Source organism: Polyodon spathula, chromosome 9 (genome assembly GCF_017654505.1).
Source record: "Polyodon spathula isolate WHYD16114869_AA chromosome 9, ASM1765450v1, whole genome shotgun sequence".
NCBI lineage: Eukaryota > Metazoa > Chordata > Actinopteri > Acipenseriformes > Polyodontidae > Polyodon > Polyodon spathula.
In genome coordinates, this window is record NC_054542.1 from 30,259,097 (window position 1) to 30,276,365 (window position 17,269).

Consider the following 17,269-nt stretch of genomic DNA (forward strand, 5'->3'; position numbering starts at 1 on the left):
ACTTATATTGTGCATTTACAGATAACTGAACTAAAGCCATGCTTTTGATATTGTCACAATATGTAATGTGCGTCTATTCAACTAGATGCTGAACATGTGTACTTAGCCACATGGAAGCTGGCGCATGTATATGTAATGCGTGACTCAACCAAACAATGCATGATGAACTATTAAGACTGCTTCACTAATGCAGAACTCTATGACCAGAGAGCACATCAAGGATTTAACAATGCATTACATTTAACAATGCATTACTTTTCCTTGAATGTTTTATTGATTTGAAATACTTAAACATACATAATATTAATTGTTAATCTCTTTTCATCATGAATCTAGGGATAATTATGCCAGAATAGTTAATTCTTATTGAGGTATTGTGTTTATTATGGGTAATAATTATGGGCTGTAATGGCTATTTTCTTTAATGGTAATTGGCGAGGACACAGTGGTAACAATAATCCTAGATAAACAATGTAAATATGCACGACAATCCATATCTTTACATCTGGAGAGTATGCCTTACAGCACAATGCAAAGCCAGTTTTAACACCAGCCTAAACTAGTACCTCCCAATCAGTTTGCAATTAATTTTCTGCCTGGTTTAATCTGCTTTAGTATTGTGGTGAAGTCCAGACAGAAATCAATGTATTTATAGATATGCCATAAAACATTTTGATGCTTTAGGTCACAGGTGCTTTAGGTCTACTGATACTAATTCAGGGTATTCCTAATACAGTATATTCTTCAATTTGTGAACTATATTGTATAGTTAGACTAGGGATTGTTTTCAATTTGTATGCTAACAACTTGCCAAATTAGCCTGTATAAATAATCAAGATGCCAGAGCAGTAAAGAGAAGGCAGCTGTGCACAGCTGGGCTAAAAACCTCCTCTGAGGCACAGTAATCTAAATACATATCTTCGTTCAGCAGACTGGTAAAGGGTTTTTGGGACCCTGTGTTTCAACAATCCATTCTTCTATTTTAATTCAAATCTAGTGAAGACAACATGTTTAGAACAAAGTAATTACTCTGTCCTCCCTGACTGTTCCAATACTCGTCTGTAGTCACCTGACACTCTTTCTTCATGATACCTTTACGCCCCCCCCTTTTTTTTGCATGCAAATTAGGTTTTACTAAACAACAGTGGTTTCATACTGGCTAGCCAGCGACTCATTTGACATTTCCTCATTAGTGGTGTAGTAAAAAACAGAGGTGCTATTTAAATAGAAGCAATAGGAGTATCTATGTTAAAATAGCCTTAGTTAAGAATATTAAAATTGAAATAACACTGAAGAAGGCATTACCATGTTTTGTATTAGAAGAAATGTGAGCATGCATGTTTAAAAATGTATGTAGGAGTTACAATTTTGTGGGTATATTCTGATAGAAAAAGACAGTGTTCTTCTTTAGCCATTATTGTTGATAAATAGTAGTTTTGTGTTGTAAGAGAAACATAACATTTTAACCTAGAAAACATTATGTTTATTCACAACTGTCAAAATATCTATGATAGAGTGAAGTTTACTTGAGTAAACTACTCCATTTCTAGATGGTATGTATGTATTATGTTGAAAATTGGATTCATATGAATTTGAAAGATTTATGACTAGCATTCCATGCTGAGTAGGGCATGTGACACAGAAAAAGTGGAATTATTTAAGGGATAGGAGGCGTTGATTCAAGCTCTACTGTGTGGTAGATGACCCCGTCTGGAGTTATGCGACCCAAGCCATAGGCTTGGGACGCGTAATCATTATTTCAGTAATGTTTTCCTTGCAATGCACAATCAAAATGTTTCTGGAAGGACTAATGCAACATCTTTTAAAGGGAACTGGTATGAACCATTCCAATACATTTCATTTCAGCCATCCTCAATGTCGCTAATTATGATAACGCTAATAACAATATTATTTTTGTAATCCCGATTATTATTTTTTTTTTTTTACAAATCTATAGATATTTCTTAGTACGGTAGACAAACACATTTAAACAGAGAAAGTGAAAAGAACAAGCTTGTTGAAACATGTCTACAGAAATGTGAAGTGTAGGGGAGTTGTTGGCAGTGCTGCTTTACCATCTGTCAACTCAATATTCTGGCTTTACTTCAGTGAAAGTAATTTCTGTATGCCACAAAATAAAAAAAAAAATTAAAAAAATGCAGCGAGTGGGAGTAATGCTATGCTTGTTTTTGTGAAAGGATTATAGTTATTAGTGAGGCGGGCAAATGGCATGCCTTCAATCAGTTAACAGTGGAGATTTGCACATCGGTAGCTCACAGACACTGGATCTATTCCATTAATCTAATCAGGTACAGACCTATATGACACTATCATTTTTTTTGTTTACAAACATAACTTAAGAGATGCAGAAAGCAACCTGACAATTGCTTTTCAAACTTTTTTTTTAATCCAAGAAACTGACACTGAATATGGTACAGCAAAAAAACAAAAAAAAATACAAATACAAATAACCCCTAAAACAAACAGACCGGCAAGCAGCAGTTTATCTGCAGTATGACCAGAAGTGAGCACTGAACCCTCAAGAGTGTACTCCAATGCTCCAGTACTGATTGAAAATGATGCAAGTCTTTATAGCAGACAGACAATCTGTAACCAGCACTTGGGTTTATTTACTGAAAAGTGATTAACAATTCATAGCAGAGAAGGGGGAGACTTGGCTCCCATGAATAAAATGCAGATTATTCAGGAAAAGCATTCTTTCAGTTTTCTCCTTGAAGTGGAAGATACGCTGGTGAAAGTCATCTCAGTTCAGACAGTTAAATAATAATTTGAATCCATTGTGTGTCTGGGTGACTTTTAATAGCACTTTCCACCTTTGAAATGTCCTCTTACTTGCCAGCTTTCTTCCTGCATGTGTATTCCAGTCCATGACATTGTTCTCAGTCTTGGGTGCAGAATGAAAGGTAGCGTAGCAATGAACACCCTGCCTTGCAAGCCATTATTAAGAGATTTTATTGATCTGATAAAAATGCTTAAAAATAATAACTCAAAGTGGTAAAAAAAAAAAATGTATGGTAGTATTTTCATCTTGTTTTCATTTATTAAAAAAAAAAAGTATGATAAAAGATCCTGCCAGTTAAAACAATGGGAAGGTCTTTTCCCTTTGTGAAAGGATAAACAGGACTGAAAGCATTACAACAGTTATCAACATGAATGCACTTTTGACTAAGTCATCCATATATACTGTTATAAGTAATTGTTGGTTAGACTACACTCCTCAAGGCTTATTATATCGGCATGCTGGTTACAAAGGCAGAACAGAAACACCTAAAATTATAGCCAACACTTCAGTTCTGTTCATCCATGTTTGAAGACCCAAATAAAAGCACCCCCTGGATTGAAAAAAAAAAGTTGTTTAAAAGGACTTTGTTATTTTAGTCCCTCTTTAAAATCTCCCAAAATAAACCAACTAAGCATAAATATAATAGTAAACAATAATGTGCAAAGCAAAATCAATTCTACTTTTTTTAGTCAAATTATTATTTTTTTCATAAATAATGTATCATTTGTTTTCACTGTTAGAGAATAAGTACAAAGTACAGGACAACTTAAAGCCATGGCTTATACATTTATACAGTGAAGTGCAGGGAACGTCCGCACTTACAGTTCTGACTGGACTGTTCAGGGATACACTGAGAGTCCTTGCTGCCATGACGATCACGGCTGCAGCTCAGTGCAATCCAAATGGTCCGGTATGGGAAGCCCTGTTAAAACTGTTAAACACTTGTTCCACACATTAAATACAGGGCACACGGGCTGTGCAAATGAAATGTCAAACGTGTAAAGGTGTTGAGAGCTCACGGCATCGTAGAAGGCCAGAAAGCCATTGTCGTAGTCTAGCAAAACTCCAACACGCCGCAGGTGAGGGGAGGGCTCGATGGGTAACTCCTTGCTGTTGTGTCTCACCACCCAGGAGTTGTTACAGCGACACAAGACCCACGAAGCTGAATTTTTACCAATCCACTCATGCTTGGGAGCTGACTTGTAGGAGATTCCAACTGCATACCTGAGAAAAACAAGAATACAGAATTAATTTACATCTTTTCATTATACCATCATACATGCATACATACAGTACCCTGTGCTATATGTCAAGTGATGAGAGATCACTGCTGCATACTTTTTTTTACTGCTTTGTATTCATTCAAATCCAATGACAGGATGATCGATGGGATAGCACTGTTTCAAATTTGACTGTATTCTCAGAATTCAGATGTTAAATCTAGGTAGAAACATATTTCCTTTTCCAAACACTGTACTTGTTATGTAAACAGTTTCCTGGGGATAGGCATAAACAATCCATTGTTCATCCCTCCTCAGTACTGCGGTATTCATGAACGTTCAAGGTGTCTCCTCTAACATCACTTGTTCTAATAAAGTATTGACTTTAATGAAACCTTGGAACCTGGGATTCAGTTCAGATTAGAGTATTTTGAGTAGTATGTTTTATTTATTTGTGTATTGGTATTGTTGAATACTGTAGCTCCCAGACAGTGTGTGCCTGCAGCCAGTCTCAGCATGCTAAGCAAAATGGGGTAGCAAGAACCAAACCACCTTCTTTGTATGTAAAAAAAATAAAATCTAATTGCTGTTAGTTGTTTGATTAGTCTGGCTTGTAACTATTCTGTTAAATGTAATTCAGTTCAATTATCTGCAATCAAAGCAATCCCAGACTGAAGTAAACAGACTGAGCTGAAAGCTTAAAGGCATTCATATTTACTCTCTTAAAACAGAATTTTAAATTCCCAGTTTACTGAAACAGTTAATTGTTTCTAATCCATTGCTGGATGGTAAATCTGTTTCTGGTTCGGGGATTCCATCTATGCTAACATGCTTTTAGTATTAGTGCCAACAAGACTTTCTTTTTAACCTCTCCCTATTCAAATGTGCCCTGTGTATCCCAGAGTAGTATTAGCACTCCTAGACAACGAGCGACTTCTGTTTACATAGGGACTGAATTGTGAATCCTGCTTTGGACAAATAATTTAGAAACAATATGTAACTGTAATTGGGTACATACCAAGGGTTACTACCCTTGCATGGTCATTTCTGATGGAATAAAGCTTTGTGTCTATGCCTGCCCGGTAATATAAAATGCTACCAGACTTTGTTGCAGATTTCCGGTAGAATCATGGGTGAATGGCCACCTGTCCCTCCAGAATAGTTTTAACACCTTGCAGACTCATTCAGTGCTGCCCTCACTGTGCTCAGTACCTAAACCCTTTTTACAGTACTATGATGCGTGTTTCTCATTTGTTCTCAAAGTATTATGTTTTCACTTTGCAATGCATCTATACACCAATGTATTTTTTTTCAAAGTTTTCTGTAACATTATTGCTTTTTTGTATCATGAACACAGATTTCAACTAAAAAAAAATAATAAAAAAAATGTATAGCTAGGTAGGTCAGGGCTACAAATAAAAAGTGTATCTCACATACCATGTGCTTCCTCCAATAAGGGACTCCCAATAGTGGCGCCCGCTGTCAATGTACACATTGCCTGTCACGCCATAGCTCCCCTGACTGGTGAAACGCTCTTGCGTGTGACTCTTCTTTGAAGAAGTCTCGTCACGTTCAACAGTTAGATTGTCATGGGACACCTTTAACTTGCGATGGGCAGATTTCGGGTCCAACTTGAAAGGCTGACCTAAAACAAAAAGTAACAGTAAAATGCTTTATTTTCAACCTTCACACAGGTTAGTTGTTGCTAAAAGTTGATCTATAGGTTAGAAATCAGAAGATTCTTATGTTCAGCCAACTTTGACAGGAAACATTTGCAAAGCCCTCGCATTTCTTTTTACGAAAAAAAGAAAAAGCACATTCCAAATTCATAAGCACACTGTTAAAATATTGGCCTTAAGCAGGCATTCTGACAAGAAGGCAGAATATACAGTACAACTGAGAAGCTGAAAACTATTTTGGCAAAAAAAATAAAAAATCATCTTCTTTTTCTGTGTCCCTAGAACTAATCTAAGTGTGTGGGAATTAAATTATTTAGTGCTAGAGTTGTTAGTTATAGACTTAGCATTTCAAGGTTTAAATATTTAATGATATTTTTATATTTTTGTGTTTTGCTTGCCTGCCCATAGAGTACTTTTTCAGGTTTGTGGATTTAGATTATGAAATTTTAAAGTGGAGTGATCTCCTTGTTTAAAGTACCAGTAAGACATCATAGATTTTAACCACTTACCCTTTTTTTCCCCCTCACGTTTATATACCATTTAAAACATGGAACTGCATATTCAACACCTCTTGAACACATAATTTATTAATACCTTCTGCAGTGGACGTCGACTGTTATATCAGGGTTGGTTAACTCTGGCCTGGGGTTGCTGGATAACAGACCTTGTCTTTTTGTCCCCATGCTTAAACCAGCAGGTAATGTCTTTGAACATTAAATCTGTTTAAGAGTTATTGCAAACTGTTGAGTGTGTTTGCAAAAATAATATCTGATACCTGGCAGTATTTAAATTTCCCAAATGAACAGATAGTTTTACTAAAAACTAATGTGGATAACATGTTGTAAACAGTTTGAGCATGCTAAATTGTGCACGCAGACCTCAAAGACATTATATTTCGATTATTTGTTCTTTGTTTTATAGATAACTTCCTTGTAAACAAAAAACAACATAAACCATCAATTCCAATGAGACCCCAATTAAAGTAAAAAGTATATACCGGTAGTCCAAAACTTGAAGTGTGACTAATAAATGTATGGCAACTGGAAACGTAGTGTAGGATAACGATCTGGACTGCAGTCAACTGCTGTGACCTAGCACCTCAGACCACTGTTCAAGTGCCTCTTCAAAAACACTTCAAAGGTCCTGCTGGGATTCTCCCCTTAAGCAGTGACACTTACTGTTTGTCTTGAGCTTGCCAGGCTCACTGCTCCGGCTGCCAGCCTGATTTATCGCCTTGACGATGAAGATGTACTTGGTGCCGCTCTGCAGTCCGTGCACAGTGTAGTGGTTCTGTTTAATATTGGGAACAATCATCCAGCTGTCAGCGGAGTTACATAAACCTGTGCAAAAAAACAAATGCCATCGGTTATGCCAGCCAGAGAGACATGGCTCAGCTTAACAGGGTTCAGCATCGTCAATAATAAATCAGCATGATTTATTTAAATATTGCACACCTCGTGCTAATCCTGTACATATAGAAAATCAGACACAGTCATTTAGACGCCTCACGGTCAAACACTTTGGGCCAGATTCTCAGTTTTTTACTGTGTTATTAGCACTTTTTTTTTTTTTTTTGGTCTTACAAGACTCCTGATTAAACATCTCAGTTATTTATGTCTAGACAGGTAAATGTATAGTTTGTGTATTTTCCTGTCTAAAAATACTGTGTTAATGTGGATTTTGGAATGCAGAGCCAAACGATTACAGTCAACACAGCACACCACAATAGAATTTATTGCAGTCCCTTATTTATGCACCCAGGTGCAATGTATATATGGCAATATCTGTCACTGGGTTCCCTTTCTTTTTGTCTGTTTGTTCCATATTTATAGTATATTCCCAATATTCATGATTTGAAGTATTTAATGAATGTGTAAAAATGATCTATCAATGCTTCAGCGCCATATGGCCTACGAGTTGACTAATGAGTTAATGTATACCCTACAAACAAACTGAAAACAATTATGATGCTATTATTGTTAATACTATGCTTTAATATTTAACAAAGACATGTGGATCTCTTTTCCTGGTTTAAGAAAATCTTAGCCTTATTTTGGTTAGAGAGGTGGAAATGGAAGCTGTGTAATTAACTGAAATGACAGAGGGAGAAGAGGCACCATCTCTGTTATTACATCGCACATTCCTTCTGCAGATCAGAGAGCAGTTGTTTGACCCATAAGACATGTTACAAACATACAGACTGGATTTATCAGATTAGACACCTCAGGGAAAGTAATGGAAACACAATGAGTATGGTGGCACTTGTCAATTTAAGGTATTATCCATCCTTGTTTTGTTAAGGATAATGTGTGTAAATTGGAGAGGGCAGTTTCTACAATGGTAGGAAAGGTATAGTCATGATCACTGACGCTTTGTAAGTAGAGTTGTCACATAATATGCTAGAGCTGCGACCAATGAAAGGGGGTGTGTAATTTAGAATGATGGACAGTCACCCATAGTGAAAGAATTATCTTATTTACATTTAACCAAATGCATAAGAAAATATTAAATGCATGAATATAGCAAATGCTTTCCTTCAGAAGGTGCCTTGGACTAAGCCAAAAATATTAACTCAATTTGCATAAATTGCAGAGTTGGGAATTTTAGGTAATTTTAGGTCAAACCTGGTGTCTCTTTTTTGGGACAATCATTGAATAAAATAAATAAATATATACAAAAAAATAACGCCCCTAAACCTATTATATATGGTGGATTAACTTATGCTAATTATTCAATTTTTGTCAAATTTTCAGAAGCAGGAATTCAATATCTTTGTAATTTTCCCCTCTCAAGAATTCATATGCAGCTAAAACCTGATGCTATTTCCACTGTAAATAATGTTCGCATTACCTAATTCTGCAGGGAAAACCATTTTGTCTAGCACTGCACGGATAATATAAACTGCAGTGATAATTTCTTGGAATGAGATTCATATGTGCACCATGTAAAGTAATTAGGATTTTCAAGCAAAAATGTTCAGGTGTAATTATAGTTGGATCCATTCTATAAAAAATGTTGCATGTACATAATGTGTAGCCAAAGAAATAAACAACTGTCTGCTTCAATTTTAAGAGTCTGTTTCAGAGCTTTATATCCAGTTGATGAACATGCTGAAAACTGTATACAGTTTTGCAGACCTCACAGTATTACTTCCCAGGTTTAACATAGCTGCAACCAGTAAATCACTTACTTACTCTGCAGTCTGATACATTTCATGGGTTTCTTATTTCAGAAGGAAATGGGCTTAAACGATATGGAGTAAAATGCTTGGAGAATAGTACCAATGTACAGGTGTTTATATAAAGTTAATGTGCTAAATATAATGCAATAATGGCTTGCACGCGTTGGCAAATATACTGCATTCTATTGTCTGTAGACCATAAACCTGCCTGTTTGTGTACCATCAATGGGCTCTGCGCAATGTACTAATACAGAGATAGGTGGGTGTGCTGTCAAAAAGTTACTTGGTAATCTGTGGTGTATAACTAAGTAGTGCATACAGATGATGAGACTTGGCTGTTAGAGAAGTATGCAAATGGTTCACCAGAATGGTACCATTCAGATACAGATAAACCTACTGACCTCATGCGCTAATCTAAGATGCCGTGGGACTATTCAACGTTCAGGGACCAACTTGCTTCCATACTACCTGCTTTATGTTTTCCATAAAACAGAGAATGTTCATTACAGTGTAGTTCCTTCATAATACTTGAAGAGCTGCTTCTCATTCTGAAGAAACGGTACATTATGAGCATGCACTGTATATATCACGACTCAACAGACCAAACTGGGGTTGAAAAACAACCATCTTGTGCAAACCACCATCTTGTATAAGGATAATGATACTGTCTCAGTCAAAGAGACAAGATGCTCTCTAGCTGTTTTTATGGCTATCCATTAAGAGATATTGTTTATAGATATATTTGATTCATTTATCTCTGAAATCAATTTTTATCATCTCAAATTGATTTTCTGATATATCAAAATGAAATAGAAAAAAATATTGGTTTATTTTCCTGCCAGTTTAAATGTAATCTTCCTCTGATACAGGCTATAGTCAAGTCAAACTTTGCTAGACAGTTGCAACAGAGATCAGAGTAAACCATTCAGATCCACTGCATTTAACTGTGAAGCTGCAAATCAATCTAAAGTTAACACCACAGCAAAATGAAAAACAAACCCTGCTATTTTGCGATGGATTGCAAAATACATTTTTTTATTGTTTAATATGTATGTCTTGTGGATTTGTGACTACACTTTTACAAACAATTATAAAAATAATATAATATACTTATTATTTTTTATATTTTTTTTTTTTGTTATTATTATTTTTTTTTTAAATATTTTTAATATTAATAACATAACTAATATATAATATGTAATAAAAATAAAAATTAAAATAAATGAAATATAATAATCATTTCAATATATTTAAAAAAATATATTATATCAAATCTAATATATAATAATTTTAAAGTATTTATAACCATATAATATAATATTCCAAATAAATTGAATATAATTATAACTTAAACAAATAAAATGGTAAATAAATTATGATAATATATAAATAATTAAATAAATAAAAATATATTTACCATTTTTATGTTGTTCTCAGCTACTTTGAAATGTGCTAATGGTCCTGTACTTTACTGTAATATAGTAATAATCACAGTAAATTAAATGAACATATTTTCTCAGATTACACATTTTTGAATATTTGTTTAAATATTGAGAGAATATTCAAACAAGAAAAAACACATTTGTCCCAGCACTGACATGTCTGAACGTGTATTGTAACTCTCCTTTTAGTGATCACGTTGAAATGTTGAACTGTTGTATTTGAGCTATAAAAATGTCTGTATTTTTAATCTTTCCATGTCCTGTAATCCACTTTAATCCAGTATGTGTATCTGCTTCATTTCACTTAGCTGAATATTTGGTAGTATTTATTATTTTCCCCATTATTGGAAGGTGAAACTTTGATGCTATTCACTTTTTATTGAAATTCAAAATCCTGTTATCCTGCAATACAATTATAGTGTATAGTTTGGATGACTGAAAGATTTTTTTTTTTTTTTTTTATTATTTTTTTTAAAACTAAGACCTTACAACAAGAAAAAACCAAAAGCACTTGTAATGCTGGACCAGTTGACTGTTGTAATTAAGCATGTTTGAAGATTCTAATTATAAACGACACATTTTAACATTGAGCTACAAAGGATTACTTACTGTAAGGTAGTTCAACTTGTAAGAAGCACACACAGCCAGTCCAAAATATAATCTGATCAACTTTACAGAATAAAAATGTATATACTTACTAACTACATTGGCCTGTCCTGTGAAGATAGCATACTGAAGTTCATAGGAGACAATGCTGAATTCATCATCCGATGTCCAGTGGACAGTGATAGTATCATGCGACGCTGTACACAGCTCTTCACGAATTCCGGGGGGATTTGGAGCTAAAACACCAAGAGATAATCATTTAGCAATTTTAAATAACAACACATCAGATTCTTTTCAGTGGTATATCAGCATGGCAAATGTCACTTGAGAGAGAATAGTGCTGACATGCAGTGGACTAACCATTAAGATGTTTTCAGTTGTAGAAAATGGTAGGATTGGCATACACTGCAGGCTTTTTGAGATGGCATTTCCTTTGTTATTGCCCATCTGACAGTAATTTTATAATTTTATTTTATTCTGTCTTATGGTCATTTTAAGTGAATTTATTGCCTACATTGACATTATAGTTGATAAGTGAAAGGGATATATAATAATATAACACAAGTTATGTATTAAGTACAAGTGTTATAGAACATCCCGGCAAGCATTGCCTTACAACAAAAGTATGTTGATATTGTATTTACACATCATAAATCAAAGTCATAAATCAACTTGTACTCAGAAGCATTGGCCAGAAGCAAATTCATTTGTGTTATAAATATTATAGTGCATCTATATCATGCTCCCTCCTGCAACAATGCTGGTGTTATGATAGAAAGGAGTGCTGTGTTGTGAGAACAGAAAACAAGCATTGCTGTGGGAGGGAAAAGGATCTGGATCTAATGCAATGTTTAGAAGAGACATGATCTTTCTCCTGGAGAACACTCCAGAGTAAAAGTTGAGAAATGCATTTCCCAAGTGATTTATAACCCATGATGTGTGAATAGAAAATATCAAAACAATGGGGATTGTGTACAAATACATGCTGCTGCCATTGATCATTGATGACACATGATACAGCAAAGATAACGCAATGTCATTGGAAACACTGCAGATGTTCTGTAAATCTTTAATATGTTAACTCAACGCTTGCTGTTTGTCTCTAATCACGTACTTAAGCATGAACCGAGGTAGGCAGCGAGGGCATATGAAAATATAAAAAAATAAAGAAAAGCTAGATAGGTAATTACACTGTAATAACCAATTGTTCCTGCTTTTACATGATAACTACATAGAAATTACATGCAGATGACTTTTGTATGATAAAAGGCTTATTACCTGATGTAATTACATAGTAACAATATGGTACAGGCCTTTTATATATTATACATACATTCCACCAGCAGTTACCATGTAAAAGTATTAACTATTGGTATGTCCATTAATATAATAAGCTACCAAATTAGCATATTTAAGTACAACTGAAGACTGGTACTGTATCTCTTAATTAGAGTATGTGCTAAAAGCCATGAATTCAACACCTTGCACAACTGATTCAGGGTTAAATTATTTGGAGGTGATAGTACATGTTCTGGGTTCAAAATGAATATTTGAAAAAATATATTAAAACGGAAGGATTTCACCAAAATCATATGAACCGAAAATGCCAATGTAGATTATTAATAAGTAACCTTTAAAATTATATTGCAAGCTTACATAACCACATCCAACCAATATTGGATCTTGCTCATATGCCAAAGCTAAGACCCTTAATTCCAACCTGCCTGAGCAACCCTCAGAGGTAACATTGCTGAAGCTTACCGGTGAGATAGTCAAGGCTTTCTAGCATTTTCTTTTCCCTAGAAAAGTCTAATGCAAATGTGTCGAACGTGTCATTTAAGCTGATTTGTGGTATCAGGACCTGGGAAGATGCTGTCGCCATGGAAACTCTGCAAAATAATCAATTCAAATGTTTTAAAAATTGATTATTTGTATCGCAATCAATTATGCTTTCAATTCATACAATACAAAACAGGCATAACTGGAAACCAAAAAATAAATAATTCTCTTAATGGTTGGAAAGCTGCCGGTCAAAATTTTACTTCAAATCAGATTTAGCTAACATATTTTTTTTCTTATTTGATGTTACGGAATTGTACACATTGATCTTCTGTGCAACACTGTCAGAACTACTAAGCATGCCATTTGGGACAGCCATTCTTGGAATAGACATCTGCCATTACCTCTGTTATTAATATTATTTAATTGTTTTAAATGTAATTTCCAAAATTGTATATAAGGGGGACTGAGCATGTGATTCACAGACTGCAATTTGCACTAATCTTGGACTATCCAATGTTACTTCAGGTAAGGTAGCCTGAGATTAGTGCTAGTCAAAATCTGTGAAACCAGCTGTATGAGTGTTTTTTATACTAGTTTTATAAAACTGCTTGTTGGCCTTTGCATTTTTATGAGCACACAAAACATTCACAAATGTGACTATCAAAGATATTTATTCCAAAGCGTCATTAGCACAGTTGTTTTCTGAAAAGAAGAAAAACACCAATTAGTACACTTTCAAGTTATATATATATATTATATATATAGACATATATATATATATATATATATATATATATATATATATATATATATATATATATTTTTTTTTAAATAGTATTTACAACCCCTTCAAATAAATGTCTGAGTTGTTTATTTCTGGCCTGGTATCAAACATGTGTTTTTTCTTCATCTCAATTCGATTAGTGGTTATCTTGTTTACTATAAACTGTGAAACATATTTACATTGGGAGAGATAATGAAGAAGTACAAACAGGTTATAAATTACACAACTGACTATTGTCGTGTTTTTGTTTTTTAGTTGTGTATGTTTTGACCATTTTGTTGGACAAATGCTTTTTATGATGACTAATTTGAAAACAAAACAAATTGGGGTATATATAATAATAATAATAATAATAATAATAATAATAATAATAATAATAATAATAATAACAGGTTTAATTGCACTATAATAATTCTTTGGTGTTTGCTGGCTTTACCTTTCAGTGATATTTTTAGCTGTCTGCAGGAACCGAGCATGATCATTTTCCTTGAGTGTTTGTTCAGCCTGGGTGATGAGGGACGAGGATTTATCAATGCATTGCTTGCAGTTACCAATCTGCTGGGCCAGTTTACGCAATCTCACCACCTTTAAAAATAAATAAATAAAAAAATAAAAAAGGGTTTGACAGCTGTTTTAACAGACTAGAATTCAATCAGCACCTATCTGATCGACAAAAATCAATACACATGGGGGACACAAGTATGTGTCAACGCCAAGGAGCCTGTATCGATTCCAGAATCCTGACATTCACAAAATTGAAATATTGCATGGTACAGCAGAACATATCTCTACTGAGTGACACATCTGTTTAATGATTACACATCTTCAAACAAAAGTAGCATTGATTTTCTACTGTGCCAAAGCTGATTAAAATTTGCAAAATTAAGAAAAATTCAAAATTGCTCTTCCCTTGGAAACCCTTGACTTCATACATGTATTAAAATATATATATATATATATATATATATATATATATAAATATATATAAATCTGATATTATTATTTTTCTATATATTATCTAAAAAAAGATTAAGTCCAAAAAATATATTTGATCCAGAAGGTCTTCACCTTTCCGGCACTTCCGTGAATTTATAATATGTCATGTATAAAGGTTTCCAAACATCCGTGTCAGGCACAGTCTTGCAGATGGTAATTGTGCACAGATTCCATTTATTAGGTAAATCTAAAGCGCCCGGTGTAATGGGTTTGCCACATTACCCAACAGGTCATTACGGGTAGACCTCTGTGTGTAGAATTGCGGATATATATATTATATATCATATACTATATATATATATATATATATATATATATATATATATATATATAGTCTGCAAGAGTGGGGGCGGAAGATGACTCAACGTTGGATAACACGGTTAACGTCTTAGGAACGGAAACGGATATGAGAATGGAAAGTAGTTCACAATAGACTAGTTCAAGGTCTGCAGTTAGCAAAAACATGGAACTCCAGGTTTGTGTCTGCGGCTGCGGTCAGGGGTTTGAAGATTCATCAAGGGAGAATAAAATGCTTGAGGGAGAAGGGACTTTACAAGAGCTACAGGCTTTTATGGCCACTACTGGTCAAAATGTGCCTGTGACAACAATATCTCAAGCACTCCACAAATCTGGCCTGTATGGTAAGGTGGAAGAAGGAAGCCATTACTAAAGAAAGCCCACCTTGAATCCTGATTGATATATGCAAAAAAACAAACAAACAGGAGATTCTGTAGCCATGTGGCAAAAAGTTTTGTGGTCTGACGAAACTAAAATTGAACTTTTTGGCCTAAATGCAAAGCGTTATGTTTGGCGCAAACCCAACACAGTGCATCACCCAAAGAACACTACTACTGTGAAGCATGGTGGTGGCAGCATCATGTTATGGAGATATTTCTCATCGGCAGGGACCTTTGGCAGTCTGTATCACATTTATATAGAAGGTTGTCCAAACCGTTGTTTTTTTGGAGCAGTGTTAGAAATGACAAATTCGCTGAGGCTCAAAGGGCGATGCAATCATCGTATCATTTGAAACTACACTTAAAAAACAAACAAAAAAATATTTTTACAAGGACCACTGCCAAGGCTTTGCAAAAGGTAAATGTTGTTGTACAGTCAAGAATATTATTATAGGGGCTGATGCTTAATGCAACATTATTTAGTTACTCTCAGCAAGTCGCTTTATGTGCCTTTGTGCTTCTCTTAGCTCTGAAATGTCATTCACACTGTTAATTTGCAGGCCGAAGTTAAATTCCCTGAAAACTAAAGCAGCTACTTTATTAGATGAAGCAAGCACCGTCATGTCACAGTTGTTGTTTCAGATGTGACAGGGCAGCTTCCTTTAATAATATAAAATAGTAATTTACATTGTACTGACCCAACAAGCTTGCTCTGTATGTCAGCTCTATTCCTGCAGGTGGAACCAGCAATGCACATCCTCCTCTTCTTTCTAACAGTATCACTTAGTTCAAACATGAGACAAGGAAGGGAGTCTCATCTGTGGAAAACCTCAAGGGGAACACAGAGTCTCAGGTAGGCGTGTGAGATCAGGAAACAGCACTGAGATCGGCCTCTGACTGACAAGATAATTGGCATCTCATGCCAAAGATAACTCTCTGATCCACTCCACTACCTCCCAACACAAAAGAAAACAAGCAGCATAATTCAGTCACTGATGGGACTGCAGCTACGCCAGTGAGAACACGTCTGATTTGTAAAGAATTTTATTGCACTGAGCCACCTCTTAATTCCTCTTGATCATGAGTAACCTGCAGGCTGTCAGGGTGTATAATTGAATCACATCTGCAGTAAATGAACTGATCTTAGGAGACAAGGAAAGGGCTATTTGTTTGGTTGACTGACAGGAAGAATACAGTGCAGTGAAGTATGAATTTGTTCCTTTTTTATGATCTCCTTGCTATACATTGTGCATATGTGTTATGTTGTATTTATCGTTTAGATGCATTTAGCTAATTTAAAAGTTCTGTACACCAAAATGCAATTTCTTTGTGAATTGCAAATCAAACTTTTAATTTTACAAAATTCTACCATTAGAGATTTAAAAAAAAAAAAAAAAAACTACACTAAACTAAAACTAACTAAACTGGAATTAAAACACAATATAAAACAAATGAATAGAAGTTACTATATTGAAGTAAATGATTGGCTCTTTTATTTGCTAAAATTGCTTTTCATGTGTCATACTGTATGAATATATCTACAATACTGCCTGCTTTAATTACATATGCAGTCTGTGTAATTATGTAACCACACACGCAATTGCAGTGTAATTACAGTGTAATGTAGTGTACACATAATGTGCTGAATTTATTTTAAGATTACTAAATTAGGTATTAAACCAAGCAGAATAACTATATTGTCCACTTACTGCTCGATCTACTTCTATGCAGTAAAAATTGGTGATATCTCCTTGGAGTTAATGCTTTGTCTTCGCACAGACACTTTTACACACTGCTTACTCACTATTCCAAAGAGTTGTCTATCATCACTTTACACTGTATCTGGCTATTGTGTGTGCACAAAACATACCGAGACAGGAGAGCAGTCACAGGCCATTCAAGTTACTTTGGGGTCTACAGTAAAGCTTTTTGTTTATTATACAGGTAACACACATCTCAGACTACTTACACAAGTAAAAAGCTATTTAGCGCCATTTGATTGTGGTTTCCAACATGTCAATCTGAAACAACAGGCATTCACATCATATTGTTGCAGTCCATGATTGCCTTTCGTTCTTGAAAACCATTGCAGCGTTATA

The 17,269-nt window shown here is 34.7% G+C and overlaps 1 protein-coding gene across 3 annotated transcripts in view; it reads right to left on the bottom strand.

Annotated features, from left to right (window-relative positions):
- Positions 1-2,388: 2,388 nt before the first annotated feature.
- The window catches only part of LOC121320645 (E3 ubiquitin-protein ligase Midline-1), a 121,800-nt gene continuing 106,919 nt past the window's right edge, over positions 2,389-17,269 (bottom strand). For all 3 annotated transcript variants that reach the window (XM_041259163.1, XM_041259162.1, XM_041259164.1), the window contains exons 5-10: positions 13,934-14,082; positions 12,693-12,820; positions 11,024-11,167; positions 6,881-7,042; positions 5,461-5,668; positions 2,389-4,027 (exon numbers count right to left, since the gene is read on the bottom strand). In XM_041259163.1, coding sequence (XP_041115097.1) covers positions 3,679-4,027; positions 5,461-5,668; positions 6,881-7,042; positions 11,024-11,167; positions 12,693-12,820; positions 13,934-14,082 — 1,140 coding nt within the window. In that variant the 3' untranslated portion in view covers positions 2,389-3,678. The remainder of the gene's footprint in view (positions 4,028-5,460; positions 5,669-6,880; positions 7,043-11,023; positions 11,168-12,692; positions 12,821-13,933; positions 14,083-17,269) is intronic.